This window comes from Lepisma saccharinum, chromosome 12 (assembly GCF_977018435.1).
Source record: "Lepisma saccharinum chromosome 12, izLepSacc3.1, whole genome shotgun sequence".
Lineage (NCBI taxonomy): Eukaryota > Metazoa > Arthropoda > Insecta > Zygentoma > Lepismatidae > Lepisma > Lepisma saccharinum.
In genome coordinates this window covers 62,843,231-62,862,728 of record NC_139240.1, presented here as the reverse complement: position 1 = coordinate 62,862,728, position 19,498 = coordinate 62,843,231, and the positions used below count along the sequence as shown (strand labels likewise).

General features: G+C 37.4%; 1 protein-coding gene across 2 annotated transcripts in view; it reads right to left on the bottom strand.

Annotated features, from left to right (window-relative positions):
* Positions 1 to 6,393: 6,393 nt before the first annotated feature.
* LOC145996148 (uncharacterized) overlaps positions 6,394 to 19,498 on the bottom strand; it is a 46,955-nt gene continuing 33,850 nt past the window's right edge. For both annotated transcript variants that reach the window (XM_083132488.1, XM_083132489.1), the window contains 2 exons: positions 16,395 to 16,591; positions 6,394 to 12,003 (listed from right to left, as the gene is read on the bottom strand). In XM_083132488.1, coding sequence (XP_082988614.1) covers positions 11,864 to 12,003; positions 16,395 to 16,591 — 337 coding nt within the window. In that variant the 3' untranslated portion in view covers positions 6,394 to 11,863. The remainder of the gene's footprint in view (positions 12,004 to 16,394; positions 16,592 to 19,498) is intronic.

Sequence of the window (19,498 nt, the reverse complement as noted above, 5' to 3'; positions counted from 1 at the left end):
ATTAATGTTAATGAAGGTTTCACCAACAAATGTCAATAAAAATGTATGTTCAAAGTGTATAAACAGACCATACAATTTGTGTGAAAAGAGAAAAACAGGCTGTTTCATGCAACATTGTTATTCGTACAGGCAAGAGTTTCAATCATCCTCGCATACAGCGCCACCGCTATTCGGGCGATTTCGTGCAGTTTGCAACTTCCTAACAAGTTTGAACATGCAGGCGCGCTCCCCATCAAGTGGCATGCTGGCGTATATGTATTGTTGTAGACCTATCGTCTATCTATCAGCGTGTTCGAAATGGGCAAGGTGAAGGAATTTAGTTCCAATCTGAAGAATGTTATTATAAATTTGGCCCTTAGAGGTTATTCGTTAAGAAAAATTGGAAAAACAATCAATAAATCACACTCCACAGTTCAATACATAGTAAACAAATTTAGAGTGGAAGGTTCAACACAGAATGTGCTGAGAAAACCAAAAGAGAGACGGTTGAATAAACGTGATGAACGCTTTATTTTAAAAAGAGTCCGAGAAAACCCTCGACTAAGTGTTCCTCAGTTACGACCGTTAGTAGGAAATGTTGCTGGCAAGATGATGTCCGATCAAACTGTCCGACGTGCCTTGTGGAAGCATGGATATCATGGTAGAAAACCACGAAAGAGGCCATATGTAAATAAGGTGAATCACAGGAATAGACTTTCATTCGCGAAAGAGTACATCCACAAGGACCAGGAATTTTGGAATAGTGTCATATGGTCCAAGATTAATATACACGGGTCAGTTGGGATAAATAGGGTCTGGAGAAAATCTATAAAGATAATGATCACATTAACACAGTTCCAACAGTTAAGCACGGTGGTGGGTCATTAATGATTTGGGGCTGTATGTCGTCCAAAGGTGTTGGTACTGTACCATCCAGTTTATTGATGGTATCATGGATGCATATGTCTATTTGAACATATTGAAGAACAATGTAAAGCAGAGTGCCCAAAAAATGGACATGCCACCTATCTACAGATTCCACAAGACAATGACAGTAAGCATAAGGCGCGAGTTAACATGAATTGGCTAATATGGAATGTGCCCAAGCTACTACAAACACCATCTCAAAATCCAGACTTAAATAACATTGAGCTTTATGGTCAATTTTGAAGAGGCAAGGAGTCCATAAAGCAGGCGTCAAGTCCAAACAGGAGTTGAAAACTGTTGTGCAAGCCGAGTGGAATAAAATAAGCTCTGAAACATGTCCAAAACTGGTTAATTCTATGAAAAACAGATGTCAAGCAGTAAGTAATTAAAGCCAGAGGATACGCATCAAAGTATTAGAACTGTCAGTGCGAGTTAACATGAATTGGCTAATATGGAATGTGCCCAAGCTACTACAAACACCATCTCAAAATCCAGACTTAAATAACATTGAGCTTTATTGTCAATTTTGAAGAGGCAAGGAGTCCATAAAGCAGGCGTCAAGTCCAAACAGGAGTTGAAAACTGTTGTGCAAGCCGAGTGGAATAAAATAAGCTCTGAAACATGTCCAAAACTGGTTAATTCTATGAAAAACAGATGTCAAGCAGTAAGTAATTAAAGCCAGAGGATACGCATCAAAGTATTAGAACTGTCAGTCAATTTGCTCTGAATATACTTTTTTTCTTTTATATTATTAAGTAGTTATGCTGTCTGATGTGTTTGTGTTCGGCTTGTGTAGTAATTGTGCTGTCTAATATGTTTGTGTTTGTCTTGTGTAGTAGTTCCTCCATTCATATTGGGGGTTAGGCGTAGAGCTGACAACTCTGCACTGTAAAAAGACATGTCAAGAATCAGCAATATAAGGCCATGGATGTTCCCAAGGTAAAATATTCCGGAGGTAAAATAGTCCCCCGTTCGGATCTCCGGGTGGGGACTACTTTGGGAGGTCCCTGGACTAAGGATAAGATCTTCATTAGGAATAAGGATATTAAATTAGGCACCTGGAATGTTCTGAGCCTTTACCGGCCTGGGGCATTTCAGTGTACAGTTAATGAGATAGTGAAGTACCTAAAGGAAATCGGTAGGGATGGAAAAGAGTATATAGAACTTGCTCAAGATAGGAACAGATGGAAGGCCTGTGTTGCTGCAGCCATGAACCTTCGGGTTTAAGAAGGCTAGAGAGAGAGAGAGAGAGAAGTATACGAATAGAAAAGTTGTACAAAAAATTGCATGTTTCTCTTTCAGTTTCATTTAATTTATTATTGTCATTGATTATAAAGAATTGGGTAAGATTTTATGTTCCTAATGATATTAGTTATTGAATTGTAAAGAAACAATTTCAAAAGAGTGTATTTCCTTTCAGATATTAAAGCATTTTCTTTGAAAATCCGTGTGTACGAATAAGAATGTTACATACTGTATGTAAATGATCTACTCAGCTTCATACCCCATAAAACAGTTTTGTATGCAGACGATACTACTTTCCTCACAATTGGTAATAATAAATGCATACCTGAAGAACTGGACAAAGAAGTAGAAGAGAAGTCCACTTTCTGGTTTGAAACTAATCAATTGACTATTAATCAAAACAAAACAGAGAAAATAATATTCACCCTAAATAACAACATTGAATGTACCTCAGTAAAGCTTCTTGGTCTATATCTATATTCAAAATTATCGTGGTATGTGCAAACAAACAAATTATGCTGCAAACTGGCCAGTCATCTTATTAAATAAACTTAGATCCTGCGTAAGTGAAAATTTATCGGTACAATCTTATTATGCCTTTTTTCATAGCCATTTAACATATGGGGTTTTATTATGGGGTAACTCATCAAATGCTGGTAATGTATTCATTTGGCAGAAAAAAGCAGTAAGAAATATGGCTGGAATATTCAACCAATCTGTTTCATGCAAACCTCTTTTCAAGCAATATAAAATAATGACTGTTCCATGCCTATATATATTTAGCCTAATGTTTATCAAAGAAAATATTCATAAATTCAACATAAGACACTCTATACACAGACACAACACAAGATTCAGTTATAAGTGGACACACCATCAACCAGGCTAAGCAAAGTACAAAATAATTACAAACACACAGGAATAAAACTCTTCAACCAGCTGCCAGGGACAGCTCACTGTGCATCTCTTGAAAAATTTAGAAGGGTGCTACAAGACTGGCTAAGAGAAAAGGTTTTCTACTAAATAGATGAATTTATTCTGCACTCAAATATGATTTAATTTTCTAGAACTCTTAATACTGTCCTCTTCATACTCACCCTATATATTTATTATTTATGTAGGCTTGTTTAAGCTATTCTGGTAGCCTTTTTTATATTTAGATATATATGCTATTCTTGTATCATGACTTATATTTCTATGTTTATACTATTCTTGTTTTATGTCTTATATTTGTATATTTATATTATTCTTGTATTATGTTTTATATTTGTACCAATGACATCTATTGCATTAATGTAATGCTGAATGATGAATAAACATATTGATATTGACTTTTGGCAATTTTTCCAATTAGTTCCGATAGCCAATATGAGTTTTTAGACACACTATTGGAATATATTGCTCATTAAAAATTCTTATCTATACAACAGTAAGGGCCAGTTGCACCATCTCCGCTTAACGTCTTATGCCCCACTTAACACCATTTTTCGGTTGTTCAATGTCCGCCTAACGTTACCTAGCACTTAAAGTCCTGTGTAACGCAAGTGGCGGTCAGGGCTTCGATTAACACGTTAAGTGCCGGATAAACATGGAAAAGCAGTACACTGTGCAGCCAACAGATACGTGCAGTACCTAGTATAATCTGTGTTTGAAAATGGCAAAGTTTCGATCAGTTGTAAATTGCGAAAGTTTGCTGCATGTTTTGCATTACCAAATAACAGCAAAAAATGCGAATTTGTTAATTATCCCAGGAACGGCAATAAATAAAGCAACGTTTATAAATATAGGTACAATTTCAGTAACCACCAAACATCTCGGTAAAATTTTCAAAGCCGGGAAACTTCTGTAACTAGTTTATTTTGTAATTGTTGACATTCATACTTACCAATTCTGCATTGCGAAAGATTGTTTAACAAGGGATTTAGCTTTTTTAACGAAAATAATTTCAATTTTCGAGATATCGAGTAATTAATCTTCCTTGTTTTCCCCCTTCCGTAGGTATATTTCTGTGAAAATGAGTGCTAATAGAACCTAACCTAACCTAACCTCGTAGGCATACCTCATCCCTGTGATTGTTCGTGGGGCTATCGTGAATTTTTGGGGCTAACGTCACTGGTTTGTGGGGCTACCCATGGATGGTTGACGTTAGCCCCAAAAACCATTTTACTAAAGGTAAAAACTAGAATCAAATTGCAAAGTACTTGCTCTTTTATTTTTTTTTATTCAGACAACAAAAAACATACAAAACATTTCAAAACAAGTGCCTTACAAAGAAAGTAAGCATAGGCAGTGTACAAGTGAAAAAAACTAGCAATACATTTTTAATATCTTGAATAACATTATTCACTTTAAATAATATGCTTTAAACAAAAAAATACATACTGCATCCATATTTAAATTATATGAAAAACTTCATAGCTTAGAAATATATAATATATAGTTAAATACATATTTTTTCGAGAATCAATCTCATGTCACTAATACAATATTTATACAAAGGCAGGGTATATATTTATATATTTTTTATTGCATGTATACAATTTTTGCTACAAAAAGGGCATCTTCCAAGATATGCTGCTATACACTAGATATGATTATCATCTTGGACTTACTTTGGAATGACTAATAAATTCTTGAGCTTATTTGAATTTTGCCATCTTCTGATGGCTAACAATATTTAAGAACAGATAGAAGAATACGAAAAGGCAAGCAACAGCCACATGCAAAAATATGCACATGCTGAGCATAGATAAATCTCAGTGAAAAATCACTATACAACACACAGGAGATGGAACACAATATAAAAGCTTAATTTGATATGTGTAAACACACTAGAATATATCTTGCTTGCCAATGCTACAAAAATACTCAAAAGGTTGCTTATTTAAAAGGAATTCTGACATACCTTTATCAACACAGCCAAACTCTTTCCCACGAACTAAGACATAACCTTACCAAAGGCATATATACTTCTTTTTCTCTTTTTTATTCAACAAATACACAATAGGAATGAAGTCTTGCATTATAAACTAAGTAATTTAGATATACAATACACAATGCAGTGAAACCTTAGAGCTAATGTAGCTATGCTGAACTGAATACAGTACAGTGCAGTACAAATCAATTGCCATGTTCTTTGTATTTAACTCAATCTAAAAAAAAGAATTCAACTTTGACTCAGATTTTTAAAAAAATCATGTTGCAGACAGCTCCCTAAATTCATGGTCATATAAAACAAAGTTTTATTCTTTAATTGATTTCAAGCATTTGCTTTTAGTATAATGACAGCTCATACAATAGATATGGGTTGTAGCAGAATTCATCGACGTCCAATGCAAATATACAATATTGTGTTGTACTGGAAGAGTACATAAATTAAAATATATATATATGAATGTTGGCATTAATTATTAATAGTTTAACTTTCATGAGTCAGAAAAGTTGATGAAATTTGTAACGACAATTTTCACAATGTTTTTAATGTTATTTATTCTCTGTCTACCATAAGTTATGCTAATTTGAATTTACGTTATTAATGTTCTTTCATCTCTATTACTTTACTTAGAATATATAGACAGGTCCTAAAATTCACTAATGATAAAAACTAGCAAATATGCATGAAATGCAGAAATTATAAAATGCTGTAATCAAAACTAACATAGCATTATGTATCGTTAGAGGCACATATTTTTGGTAAATGAAAAAGCAAAATTTCGGTACAAAAACTGAGTCAATTTCGGGTTCAAAAGCGGTAAATAAAATAAAATATCGGTGTTATAGCGGTGAAAAATTGGATGAAAAGTGGTATATAAACAGACATTTTGGTTTTAAAATTGTGAATATCATCCAAAATTTGATTTAAAAACTACACTTATTCCACAGAATTAACATTTCACTTGTAATACCACATTTATGTAGTTATCAGAGTAATAAGTTTATTTCTGCGTAAAGGAGTCCATTTTTGCTTCTCCAATATTAACAGCAGAATTAATCAATTTTCCGGGAATTGCATAACTCACAGGATAATTCAGACCTTGGAAGGTGCCGTGTCGGTGAATAAACCCTAAATTTCGTGTTTAAGAGTTAATTTCGCTTTTAGCAGTTCATTTCGCATTATTTCGTGACAAAACATGGTCACAAAATGCATCTCACACCTTTCAAAAACATGAAAAATTAACACTACAGTGTGTTTTTTCAAATTTCGTTTTTTCGTCAAAAACGAAATATGCATGCCCCTATGTATCGTGGTACAACGTGGTTGAAAGACTTTTCTTATTTCCGAAGTTCACTGACTGCACACTGTCACATTTTTTTTCAGTGGTGTTGTATTACATAATAATTACACCACTTAGCATCATTTCCAATAAAACAATAGCTACTGAAAATAACAGCTGTCTGTTTATCATATCATAACATTACATAGCCTGTGTCAGCCTTTTAACTGGCCATTTTATTTTGTAATAACCTTTCCGTAACTAGCTGTGACAATACTGTTTGACGTATAAAACCATAGACTTGTTTCTCAGAAGAAATATTGCTTGTATCTTGTTTCTGTAAGTAGGTGCCTTAATATAACTAATATTGTTTTTTTGGTTGAAACTGATCAACTAGCTGGTAATAAGAGGTGAATACATTACAAAATCACTTATTAAATGTTCATGTGTACGTTACAAAAGCTGCACTATTTATGAAAAATCAAATAAAAGACTAAGCATTAAGACTTGGACCATTCATGATTTTCAATAAAAAATTATCAAGAGCTGCATTTCTTATTAGAAGGGATCGGAAGTTAATGAAAAATCATATTATTTTCTGGGCCTTGAGGACAATGCTGGTCAGTTTCTCTTTAAGTTAGAACCATAAAATACCATTCATGCATTTTCCAGCCTTTCTGAGTCTTACGTCATTTTCAGTATTTCTTTGTTGCATTTTTTATCATTTTTAGTTTCTTTTCACTCCTTCCCTGTTGTTTCACGCATTTACTAGCGTAACTTAAGATATTCAATGCAAAATTATAATCTGATGTTGATCGACTACTGTATTGTGGAAAGCCCACTCTGAAAGGATGTGAATTACTTATACAGAAAACTTACTGTGTATTTTATGTAACCTTGATGTGAAATAAAAATACATTAACTTGTAATTGTTTTTTTTTCCCATTGCTTCGGGTAATTTAAACCACCGAACGAGTTTTATTGTATTATTCAACTATTCTCTTGTATTCATGATGGATACGATAAACGCAGTTTAAAATTACCTACATGTTGCAGACAGCTCCCTAAATTCATGGTCATATAGAACATTTCGCACTTCCGCATTTGCAGAAAAATGACCTAAGAATGTGGAAGCGGTAAATTTTCTAAATTTCAAGTAAGTAATTATTCTCTTGTAATTTATGAAAAATCAAGGTTTCATTTTAAGAGCAAAAATACTTTTCAGGGCATCAACTTCAGAGTCCTTCTTATTAGTGTTTCATGTAATTCAAGTTGTGTGCCTATTAAGAGACACCAATAGTGACTAATGTTAGCTAAACATGCAAGTTCCAAGACAAATTCTAAAAGAAAGCCTGCAAAAAAATAAAAAAAAAAAAAAACTGGAAAAATGTTCAGATCTCAAGGACACAGTTTTCATAACAATGTGCACATAAGTTTCTTTACAGCCAGTTTTGGAAATAATTTAAATGTTTCAATTTCCTGAAAATTTTCATTTAACATTTAGCTTCAAAATAACAGGCATACTAAAATACTGATTACACTTAGAACTTGTTTTTAACCAATGCAGGTTACAGGTGATATTAAAAATGTACATTATCAAACAAAGAAACGAGTCTTTCGACAATAGCCAGATGTAACAAATACATTAATTGCACACTAATTATGTTTGTCTCATTTCTTTATTTTCACATAAAAAAATGGCCTGTGAAACAAAGCAGGGTTATTGAAGGAATTGTAAGTAAATTCAATTCCTGCCAAGGTGAGAAAATAAGCAAGTCTAAATGGGTTCGAGACCATAAAGAACCTTTTTATGTTTAAAGGTTGTCACTTTAGTCCAGGAACCTTTTTTTCCCAAATGAATTTTAATATGGTCAAAGTTCTGTATTGAAATGAAACAATACGCAACTTGGACAGAATTTAAATTGTGCGAGAAAAAAGGTTCCGGTCCTGTTACGGAACCCATTAGAACTTGGTTCCTTTAACAGCCCTGAAACAAAGACATGCTTCTGAATAATACATACACTGGCAAAAGTTCTCATGGACAGAATTACCTTGTACTAAAAGGGTGAGTATTCCACTACTTGAGCCATTTGCGAGACACATTTTTACAGCTGATTCATCGAGTAATGCCTACTTGATTATAATATGCAAACCATGAGAGGATTACGCACAGTGGCTTGGCTTATAATGAACTAAGGGTGTGTCAACGAAGTTTCACAAATATGAAGGCTGTCATGGATGCGAGAATTGTGTCCAACGCTACTACCAATGAAAGCCAGTGCAAGATTTCTCGGAGACACACGAGAAGATGCTTGTATATCGTCCATTGGCTGTGGATTTTGTATTTTGCACCCATGCATCCCCACACGTTTTCCAGAGATACAGCAGACTTTGATGGTCGTATTGGCATCAACTCCAAAAAGGAATAAAAAGGTTGGTGCTATGTAACTACATTGAGGAAGTACTCGTAATGTAAATAACTTTCTTTAAAAACTGGCCAGTAGTTTGCATTTTATTGTACATATTTGTCCCAAAATCTAGTGTAATACTGTTCATTTTAATACAGAACGATTTCCACAATATTTTAAGCAATGCCTTGTAAATGCATGACTGCAGATCTTAGAGAGATTATTTAGGCAAGACAATCATTCATGACATATGTCATTGAAAAAAAAAAAAAGAACATTCTGTTCCCTTTGGCAAGAATATGATCTTTCAATATAATTACTTTAAATCAGCTGGATACAATTATGAAAGGGCTTAATAACATTTTGTTTTGTCTGCTTTGTATCAACATGTTTAGAACATGTCCAACAATAAAAATATGGAAAAGATTTAGTAAGCAATCAAGAAGCACATTAGTTGTTCATTCACATAAAATATATGGAAATTCACAAACAAATTGCAACTAGCATACATGAAATTTGAAGTGAAAAAATTACTACTTGTTGATTACAAGAAAACCAAGCATTTATGTCTTTTTTCATGTAGTTAGCCACACTGAGTTATTTTCTCCATCCCTCTGTTCTACAATGTCAAAATATTTTCATGCCATTTTTACAATTTCATGTTAAAAATTGTCACCTCATATATTGAGCAACATTAATACTGTATGACTGTTCCAAAAAATTCAAAAATGATTTCAACCTTATGTAAAAAAAAAAGAGCAAAGAATCAGGGGCAGCTTGGTGGGTCTGAATTATGTGAAGGGCTAGTAGGAAAAAATAGAGTTTAAGTACGTGTAACTATTGATCTAGTTTTCTATAATATCCAATTTTCTTCCTACTAGCCCTTCACCTAACTTGGACCCACCAGCCACCATTGCAAAGAATATTTCTGGAATGTACAAAAATTTCTACAATAATATTTATAAATATCTCAATAGCCTTCACAAAGGATCAAAATTAAGGCAGGTAGTTACACTTCTGCATCTGTAAATATGCTGCCCACCATATTGTCCAAGGTATTACATGTATAAACGAAAAAAGATGCATTTTTATGAACTAAAATGAAGTAACCAATTTGCTATCCTTACTCTCTTCAATAAGAATTCCTGAAATTACATTGTTCTCGTAAATCTACATGCACTTGAAGTAACTACTGAATTTAGATCTTTACTATCCTTATGAACTAACTACATTTTGGCCAAGTATATGCTAGCTGTTACATTACTACCCCCTCCCACCCTATTTCAAACGGCAACATCCAAAAGATTAAGTACAACAACCTAGACAAACTAAATTATCCTTCCCTTTACCTAATTTACAATTTGGAAACGTCTACCCAATTAATATCCGAAAATGCATTTTTTCCTACCACGTTGTCAAATGTGCAAAGAATGTATATATATAGATTTCAATAAAGCTACTGTTATGTTATTGAACACACACATTTTTTTAAAAAAATAGTAATTTGTGATTTGTGATTTCATACGAGGCTTTTCATAAACCAGAATCTTGTGATAAAATAATCACAAGCAACTTTAAAGCATATTGATAACAAATAGTGAAAAATATGTTATATTTTTTGAAAAGCAAGTACATGCGAACTAAAATATGACTATCTAGTAATTCACATTGGCTAATGTCTAAATAATAATAATAATGTGCCATGATCACAGACCCAAAGAGCGAATGTCAAAAACTAATTTAATAATCAAAATATATATTTTACTTCCTATTCCTTGTTTAGTCTGTAGTGTTAATATTATGCAAGCATGTGTAACTTTCTTCTCATTTATACACATGACTACTACTGCCATTACATAAAATATATATCTGCTACCAACTTGTGGATTCTGCAAAAAGCTTAGCTACAATTAAATTGAGAATTATCCCTCCTTAATTCCACTTAGTGTCATATCACATCGGTCCAAATTTCCGAAACACGCTCAAGTACCCACCCACTATCCCGAAAGAGTGCTGGACTTCCGAGAAAGTCAATAATACCAAGTCATGAACTGCCCCATTTTACGTTGCCACTGTCCCCACTTAACATTTGTATTTCTGTCTAGACTTAATGAGATTCAAATTCTTCGAGCTAATTCCACGGCAAGATATACAAAAATTACACTGTTAGATTATAAAAATATATTGTCAATTCGCTCATCTCTAACTGAATTACTCTATGGACAGCAGGTTATCACCTAGTAAAATCATCTTCAAACTACAATAGATAACATTACATATTCTTACAAGAATAATATATATATATATGTATATTTACGTCCACTACTTTCAGGCATGTAAAACTAAGGAACGGTTGTACAGCAACATGATAAGAATGCAATCAAATATGCCATTCTTGTTTCTTTCCTCCAAAAGGTTGAATAATACTTGTCTTTACAAGTGTAATCTGATATAAACCACCCTTCACAAAATAATATAATACATACATATATACATACAAAACCACACTATATAAATACAAAATGTATATGCACATTATATACTTATGAAATAGAGAAAAAAGTATAAAAAAAAGTATATGGGAACTGTACTGAAACAGTTTCTCACAACTTAAATAGCTACCAAGCAATATATTCAGCTTCGGTATACAATATTTCTTACAAATAGATGTTTGTTCAAATACTACCACTGGATATGGAGATTTCTGGCTACAAACATCCAACTTGTAGAGTATTAAGTTATATATATCCGTACTGGTTTGTACTACTGATGATAATGATATTGCGAGATCATACACATTACCGTAATGCATACTATTGTAATCGTATGCATTCCCACAATACGAGTACTGGTTCTTAAAACATTGTTAAGTTCGGTAATGATCTGAGTGGAGTTTCAAATTTGAAGATATAGTTAGATTAGTAAGCATAAAGGTAATACCTGCTGTGAGGATAGATTCCAGAAGAATTTACATAACTTGTATACAAAAGGTTATTTTTCCATTATGGTACGAAACAAATACCATAATGGAAAAACATGTTATATAGCACACCGTATGGAAATTCTGCTACAACGGAAATCTTCCACTCGTCACTGTTGTTTACAGCCATCTTTCCCCTCCTTCTTTTGTTTCCCTTTTTTGGCCTTTTTCTCCAGAGATGATGTTCGACGCTGTCCTTGAATAGGCATGTATGGTGGTGCTGGATTGTCATCATCTTCATCATCAAAATCTACAAATATACAAAATAATAATTATTAATTCGGGGAAGGAAATTAGTTAAAGGGTCAAAATTATTAATTTAACTGACCAAAATACTAATGTACTTACAAAGATTAGTCGAGGCACGGTGGTCCGATTGCCATGCAGGAGATCCAGGATGGGTGATCTAAGGTAAGAATTTTTCCAGCCTTCTCCCTGCATAAAGCAGCTCTGGGAATCACCCAGCTTCAAATCAACAGGTACCTAGGGGCAAGCATTGGGGAGGGGGGGGGGTAAAGATGACCAGAGCCTGGTGCTGATCACAGCACCTCCAAAATGACTGTGCCTCCATGGCATGGTGCTATATGCACAGGAAACTTTGTCTTATCTTAACCGGTAACACCATGAATAACTATGCATTACATTCTAATATATGGCAGACTACCATATTGCTGTGAATTTTAAAATTCTGCTAGCAACAGTGCAAACATTTATAATGGCATGCTTACTACCAGGGAACGGATTTATATGTAGTAAAAATGTGCTAAATATGTAAAAACATATTTCGTTATTTTCACCAAAATATGGAATTTAATATGGACTTAACATCGTAAAAAATTACCTTTTTCAATATAAGACACTCCATGAGCTACATACAATACAGTATGCTTACTTTGACATTAATTGTAAAACAACACAAATTGTGTTTTCAACTTGTAGCGAGGGTGGGGTTAGTTAGCAATGCGCTGCTTGACTTGGGGCTATCGCTAGGGTGGGGTGAGCAATGGGCTGCTTGACTTGGGGCTATCACGAGGGTGGGGTGAGCAATGGGCTGCTTGACTTGGGGCTATCGCCAGGGTGGGGTGAGCAATGGGCTGCTTGACTTGGGGCTGTCGCTAGGGTGGGGTGAGCAATGGGCTGCTGGACTTGGGGCTATCACGAGGGTGGGGTGAGCAATGGGCTGCTTGACTTGGGGCTATCGCTTGGGTAGGGTGAGCAATGGGTGGCTGGACTTGGGGCTATCGCTAGGGTGGGGTGAGCAATGGACTGTTTGACTTGGGACTGTCGCTAGGGTGGAGTGAACAATGAGCTGCTGGACTTGGGGCTATCATGAGGGTGGGGTGAGCAATGGGCTGCTTGACTTGGGGCTATCGCTTGGGTGGGGTGTGCAATGGGCTGCTTGACTTGGGGCTATCGCTTGGGTGGGGTGAGCAATGGGCTGCTTGACTTGGGGCTATCGCTTGGGTAGGGTGAGCAATGGGTGGCTGGACTTGGGGCTATCGCTAGGGTGCGGTGAGCAATGGACTGTTTGACTTGGGACTGTCGCTAGGGTGGAGTGAGCAATGGACTGTTTGACTTGGGGCTATCGCTAGGGTAGGGTGAGCAATGGGCGGCTGGACTTGGGGCTATCGCTAGGGTGGGGTGAGCAATGGACTGTTTGACTTGGGACTGTCGCTAGGGTGGAGTGAACAATGAGCTGCTTGACTTGGGGCTATCGCTTGGGTGGGGTGCGCAATGGGCTGCTTGACTTGGGGCTATTGCTACGGTGGGGTGAGCAATGGGCTGCTTGACTTGGGACTGTCGCTAGGGTGGAGTGAACAATGAGCTGCTGGACTTGGGGCTATCACGAGGGTGGGGTGAGCAATGGGCTGCTTGACTTGGGGCTATCGCTTGGGTGGGGTGCACAATGGGCTGCTTGACTTGGGGCTATCGCTTGGGTGGGGTGCGCAATGGGCTGCTTGACTTGGGGCTATTGCTACGGTGGGGTGAGCAATGGGCTGCTTGACTTGGGGCTATCGCTAGGGTGGAGTGAGCAATGGGCTGTTTGACTTGGGGCTATCGCTTGTGTAGGGTGAGCAATGGATGGCTGGACTTGGGGCTATCGCTAGGGTGGGGTGAGCAAAGGACTGTTTGACTTGGGACTGTCGCTAGGGTGGGGTGAACAATCGACTGTTTGACTTGGGACTGTTGCTAGGGTGGAGTGAACAATGGGCTGCTGGACTTGGGGCTATCATGAGGGTGGGGTGAGCAATGGGCTGCTTGACTTGGGGCTATCGCTTGGGTGGGGTGCGCAATGGGCTGCTTGACTTGGGGCTATCGCTTGGGTGGGGTGCACAATGGGCTGCTTGACTTGGGGCTATCACTAGGCTGGGGTGAGCAATGGGCTGCTTGACTTGGGGCTATCGCTAGGGTGGGGTGAGCAATGGGCTGCTTGACTTGGGGCTATCGCTTGTGTAGGGTGAGCAATGGATGGCTGGACTTGGGGCTATCGCTAGGGTGGGGTGAGCAATGAGCTGCTGGACTTGGGGCTATCAAGAGGGTGGGGTGAGCAATGGGCAGCTGGACTTGGGGCTATTGCTAGGGTGGGGTGAGCAATGTACTGTTTGACTTGGGACTGTCGCTAGGGTGGAGTGAACAATGAGCTGCTGGACTTGGGGCTATCACGAGGGTGGGGTGAGCAATGGGCTGCTTGACTTGGGGCTATCGCTTGGGTGGGGTGCACAATGGGCTGCTTGACTTGGGGCTATCGCTTGGGTGGGGTGCGCAATGGGCTGCTTGACTTGGGGCTATCGCTTGTGTGGGGTGAGCAATGGGCTGCTTGACTTGGGGCTATCGCTATGGTGGGGTGAGCAATGGGCTGCTTGACTTGGGGCTATCGCTTGTGTAGGGTGAGCAATGGATGGCTTGACTTGGGGCTATCGCTTGTGTAGGGTGAGCAATGGATGGCTGGACTTGGGGCTATCGCTAGGGTGGGGTGAGCAATGGGCGGCTCGACTTGGGGCTATCGCTAGGGTGGGGTGAGCAATGGACTGTTTGACTTGGGACTGTCGCTAGGGTGGAGTGAACAATGGGCTGCTGGACTTGGGGCTATCATGAGGGTGGGGTGAGCAATGGGCTGCTTGACTTGGGGCTATCGCTTGGGTGGGGTGTGCAATGGGCTGCTTGACTTGGGGCTATCGCTTGGGTGGGGTGAGCAATGGGCTGCTTGACTTGGGGCTATCCCTAGGGTAGGGTGAGCAATGGGTGGCTGGACTTGGGGCTGTCGCTAGGGTGGGGTGAGCAATGGGCTGCTGGACTTGGGGCTATCAAGAGGGTGGGGTGAGCAATGGGCTGCTTGACTTGGGGCTATCGCTAGGGTAGGGTGAGCAATGGGCGGCTGGACTTGTGGCTATCGCTAGGGTGGGGTAAGCAATGGACTGTTTGACTTGGGGCTGTCGCTAGGGTGGGGTGAACAATGGGCTGCTTGACTTGGGACTGTCGCTAGGGTGGGGTGAGCAATGGGCTGCTGGACTTGGGGCTATCACGAGGGTGGGGTGAGCAATGGACTGTTTGACTTGGGGTTGTCGCTAGGGTGGGGTGAACAATGGGCTGCTTGACTTGGGGCTATCGCTAGGGTGGGGTAAGCAATGGACTGTTTGACTTGGGGCTATCACGAGGGTGGGGTGAACAATGGGCTGCTTGACTTGGGACTGTCGCTAGGGTGGGGTGAGCAATGGGCTGCTTGACTTGGGGCTATCGCTAGGGTGGGGTGAGCAATGGGCTGCTGGACTTGGGGTATCGCGAGAGTGGGGTGAGCAATGGGCTGCTTTACTTTAGGCTCTCTTCCAATGTTGACAAAAATAACGTTTGTAACAACCAGGAGCCGATGCTTGACCCATCATTCTCTATTGTTGACAACAACTTTAAATGAACAAGGATTCTGAGTGTTTTACAATCGCAAAAGCATAAATGTTAGGTGTAAAATTGAAAAAAAAAATCATTATTGTTTGGATGACAGAAAACTTGTAATTAACGCAATTGGAGGGTACACATATGTTGTAAACTTTCATTTGTTTAACTTCTCTTCCGACTTCATCAGTTATTCGCAAGAAATTCACCCAACTCTATTGGTCACACGGGGACCTGTAGTTGTTGTGCAAATATGGAATATATGTTGAGAAATGTTGTGAAATATGGGAATAATATGTAAAAATAACATATATATATTTTAGCTGAAACCTATATGTACAAATATGGGATTTAAAAACTGAATTTTTCGAGTCTACATGTCATGATATGCAAAGATAATACAAAATATAACTGATTTCAGCTTCATACATAAATACGTATTTACATATAAATCCGTTTCTTGCTTATTATTCTGATTCAATGATACATATGATAGAGAAAACACAGAAACATTAAAAAAACACTTACTGTACTTGCTATTTTAAAAAAATAATAAAAATTGGAAATTGATTTTAGAATTCAGTCAGCAAGTGAAAATTTTTCACCTGGCACCCTGCATGTTTTTACCCCTGGTCTAGCCATGTAACCAGAACGGAGAAGAAAAGGAGTATACAAAGGAAGTCTTAAGAGGACATGACGGGGTAGAGAAAAAAGACAAACTAGAGAACAGTTGTCTTTCTTCACAGTTATTACCTGGAGGTGGTAGTGACATCGCAGGACTTGACACGTTGCTGTTGGGGGTGTCCACAGCAGAGGTTCTCAGCTCTCCACTCTGCATACGGCGAGGGTAAGTGGGATCTATGGCCATCGCAATGTTAGGAAGACCCTGAGACGTGCTTGGCTCAGGAGAAGCAGAAGGAAGAACTTCTATTGCCTCCGGATCGGGATACCTGTAAAATAATAATCATTTCAAATCCTCAACTTACACTACAGAAAATATTAAGCCCAACATTTACTGCTGTTAACAGCAAAGAGGGTAATAAAAAAGTCCAGCCCCACGAGACAACTCTTATTGCACAAAGCAAAAAATGGAAAGTTGTTGGAAATATGTAGGTCTCAATCTAAAGTGCTTGAAATTTTAATGCGGTATGCACCACTGTTTTGACACTGTACTCTTGTACAAGCCTCAATGGTAGGCAAAAATATCATGTTGGCACAGGAATAGCATACTGTACTGGGTAAATTACAAATTGGTGACGATAATTACAGGCAAAGTAAAAAAAAAAGTGAACATGTGACATGCACAGCCTCCTCCCTCCAGAACAGTAAGGTATTGCGAAAAAGTATTCAGGTCAAAGCCTGTGGCAAAATGGCATTTTTCACTACCCTTGAGGCTAGTATAAGTGTACAGTCTCATTGGTGCAAGCTACGTTGCAAATTCAAGCACATTAAGAGTGAAACCCATATATTTACTACTTTTCGTTTTGTGCACTAATAATGGAGTTGTCCTGTACACTGGACTTTTCAATCACCCTGTATAATTGAAAAAGACTGTTAAGCACTCATTAATATTGATTAGTGAATACAATGCTATCCATCCAACAATAGCACTACAACGGTAGGAGGGGACAAAATGACATGTACCTGTTTTTTTTTTTTTTTTTTAAATAACTATCCTGATTTTCTCATTTTTTTACTAGAAATTTTGTGACCTTTCATAATTCTTTGTTCTTTTTAAGATAGATTTAAAACTACAAAATATAAATTATTTGTAAAATTTCATGTTATATCCCTAGAACAATGGGAGGGGTCAAACTGACCCCTGCAAAGTTTCATTTATATATGCTGCAATATCAGCATCAGGTTGCAGTGACTGTATCGTCCTGTCTTGAGCATTTTCCCACTTGTCACAGTTTACATGCACATAGTCATTTAAGTAGTGTTCTTGGACTGGGAAGGAAGAATGTTTTCGAACATGTTGCGTCAAGTAGCAAGTTTCTCGTGATGAAATTGTTGCGTTATCTGGAGTGTTCAGTTGTTGATGATCATTAGAGACCAGATGTTAGGCAAAATGCCTATTCTTTCCTGTTCGAGATATGATGAAAACGAATGTTGCGAAGGCCAGGGGGGAGGGATTAGCTTCATTTAAAGGCAATTTAATTTTGCCTATTTCATACGATATTGCCTATATTATTTCATAAATGCCAGATATTGCCTATTTTAGGCATTTTCTTTAAAATTGGGACATGACTGAACTCTGTGCATACAATTTCCTGTTCCCAGGATTAGTTTCCGATGCTTCCAAGAAATTAAAAATAACAGTTAGCAAGTTATTGCAGCTAATAAGGACTTGGACAAATTAAGGGCAATTCAACACGTTCTGAATATACAAATTGAGTTAGATCCACATGTTCTCGCGTGCTTTAAGTATGCTCCGGTAACATCTGTGGAAGTTGAAAGATCTTTTTCAATTCTAAAAAATGTGTTGTCCGATCGCAGACATAACTTGTCTGTTGATCACCTGAAGAAATACCTTGTGATGTGCAACCACAATTAGTGCTTCTTATTCAGAGACTGCCAAACCGTACAGTACAAACTTGAAATGCATTTAAACATATGCTTAGTTCGAACTGCTGTGGAATATATAGTGTAAATTTTTTAACTGAAATAACCCTGTGTGCAGTGATAAAGTGTATATTTAAATAATTTGCGTACTGGTTGGAATTAGCCAACAATTTCTTGTCAGACTATTGTGTGTAGCCATTATACAATGGAAAATTTTTGCCTGACGTGACTCCTGTTTGTAGTGATTTATTAAGTACAATATTGGACTGCTATCTCTAATGATGAGCTCCTGGTTTATTTTAAGCAACTATAAAGAGTGTACAGATATGTTTCTATATTTTTTAAACACCTATTTCTTTTTGTATGTCTATCTTCATTATTTTGAGTTAAATTTAACTGCCTTTTTATTGCCTATTTGTATTTTAATGCCTATTTTGAAAATTATAAGTGCTTATTTGCCTGCCGATTTTATGTTTTTAGTGCCTAAACATCCGGTCTCTAATGATCATAATTTGTAATCAAAATGTTTCACAAGTACCTACACACTTTGATTATAATACATAAAACACAGAAAATAATCTATATATATGAAAATGGATGTGTGTGTATATATGTATGTTTGTTCCGGCATAACTCTCGAATGCCTGGAGCAATTTCAGGAAAGACATACTCTGGGGGTAAGACACCCCTGGCACCCCTAGGGGTGGGGGTGGGAAGGGGGTGACATGTAAAAATAATCGAAAATGACTGATATTAGTTTTTAGAGTTGCTAAGCTAATTGGTGACATTCATGATCCGATATTTGCTGTAAAAACGGAAAGGTGAAACTTTGAGTAAAATTAATATTATAGTGAAATTATAAAATATTTTACTTTATAATTTGTATACTGTACTTATACTTTTAAATAGTTGTAAATAAAATTACTTACATTTTACACTATAGTTAGAATTCTTTATTTTCCGGTCTAATAGAAGATTGGGATAAATAAATACCTGGGCATCACCGGTTAATCAGCTAGTGTAAAATAAAGTTCCCATTTCAAAATAACTTGGAATTTTTAAATGTATTTCATATGAGGGGTCAATATTACCCCTTTCCACTGTACTACGGGTATCGGATCCTCCACTGTTCAAGTGTTAAATGGCACACATCCCATGAAGAAAGTGAATGGTGAATGGTTCAATCAGCTCTTCAATTAATGATAAGACAAGAACTGAACATTCAAAAATTTACTTTCAAAAGTATACAAGACAGTGAAAGCACAGGTCAACCTTTTCCCATCCAAATTTAG